The 1,166-nt window shown below is 64.1% G+C and overlaps 1 protein-coding gene across 1 annotated transcript in view; it reads right to left on the reverse strand.

The window, feature by feature from the left end:
* The window catches only part of LOC104625010 (putative cation exchanger C521.04c), a gene marked incomplete at its 5' end in the record, with an annotated part of 4,751 nt that overhangs the window by 2,356 nt on the left and 1,229 nt on the right, over positions 1 to 1,166 (reverse strand). Inside the window, 6 exons of the mRNA XM_010292529.1 lie at positions 1 to 20; positions 109 to 208; positions 325 to 508; positions 590 to 731; positions 822 to 924; positions 1,028 to 1,165. The exon at positions 1 to 20 is cut by the window's left edge and continues 123 nt beyond it. Coding sequence (XP_010290831.1) covers positions 1 to 20; positions 109 to 208; positions 325 to 508; positions 590 to 731; positions 822 to 924; positions 1,028 to 1,165 — 687 coding nt within the window. The remainder of the gene's footprint in view (positions 21 to 108; positions 209 to 324; positions 509 to 589; positions 732 to 821; positions 925 to 1,027; position 1,166) is intronic.

A 1,166-nucleotide genomic window follows, 5' to 3' on the forward strand; every position in this document is an offset into this window, starting at 1 on the left:
GCGCGTCGGGGCAAAGACTCCTGCAGGGGTGGAGGGACATGGCATGGGCCCCACGCTGGCGGGACCTCCCCCCACCCAAGCCTGAGGACGCCCCTGTCCCCAACTCACCTCCCACAGAGAGGAAGAGCAGGGCTGAGCTGACACCCGCCGAGCGGCTGTTGAACCGTTGCTCCTGGTGCCGGATGCCCCCAATCACCATGCACAAACCCTTAGGGATGGAGGAAGTCCCCCCAAAATCCCCATCAGCGCTTTGCTCGCAGCATCCTCCGAGCTCTGGGCAGAGACTGGATGCTCTCGTGCCATGAGCTTGCTACCCCTTCTTACCGGGACGAAGAGGACGCAACCCACCAGCGTCCCCGTCAACGCTGACTTGACAATCTCGGCATAACAGCGGTTGCCCTCCCGCGAGCCCTTGATGAGCGCCGTGATGTAGAAGGTGAGCTCCGTGATGGAGCCGAACGTGGCGTTCACCACCGCTCCCACCGCAAAGTTGCTCTGGGCCGAGATGCTGGAGGAGAAGGAGGGTGTCAGCGGGGCTGGTACATGTCCCCGCTTTGCCACCAAGCATGGCCCCCGCGTCATCATTCACCTGGCGATGGCCATCCCGATGTAGTACGACAGAGGCATGATGGAGAGCAGGGCCAGTGTGAACTTGACGGGGGAACTGGTCAGGTGGTTGTGGCTGTCCACGTAGCCCAGCACCAGCGTCACCAGCACCAGCGGCAGCAGGTCTGGGGTGGCTGGTCAAGGAGATGACTGAGGCGGGGTGGGATTTGGGGTCAGCACGCCCACCCTCCCCACTCCAGCCCACAAAAGGATACTGACGGCAAAGACATTGATGCCGTCCACGGCATATTTGTAGTAGTAGGGGTTGACGGCGCGGTAGCAGCAGAGGATCACCTCCCCCTCCAGCGGCACCTCCGTCTGCAGAGGGACAAGCGGGTCACTCTTCTCTGAGCACCCTCACCCCCCAAAATCCACCCCAGCACAGGGTGCGGGACCCTCGCCCCCACACAGAGGCTCTCACCATCCTCAGGCGCCGGACGAGCACCCGCTCCGGGGGCAGCAGCAGAACACGGGCGGCGGTGCGGGCGCTCAGCTTGGCCGTGGGGATGAGGACGATGAGGAGCCACGCGATGACGCACACCAGCCCGTGGGCCAGCACG

Source organism: Phaethon lepturus, unplaced genomic scaffold (genome assembly GCF_000687285.1).
Source record: "Phaethon lepturus isolate BGI_N335 unplaced genomic scaffold, ASM68728v1 scaffold1988, whole genome shotgun sequence".
Lineage (NCBI taxonomy): Eukaryota > Metazoa > Chordata > Aves > Phaethontiformes > Phaethontidae > Phaethon > Phaethon lepturus.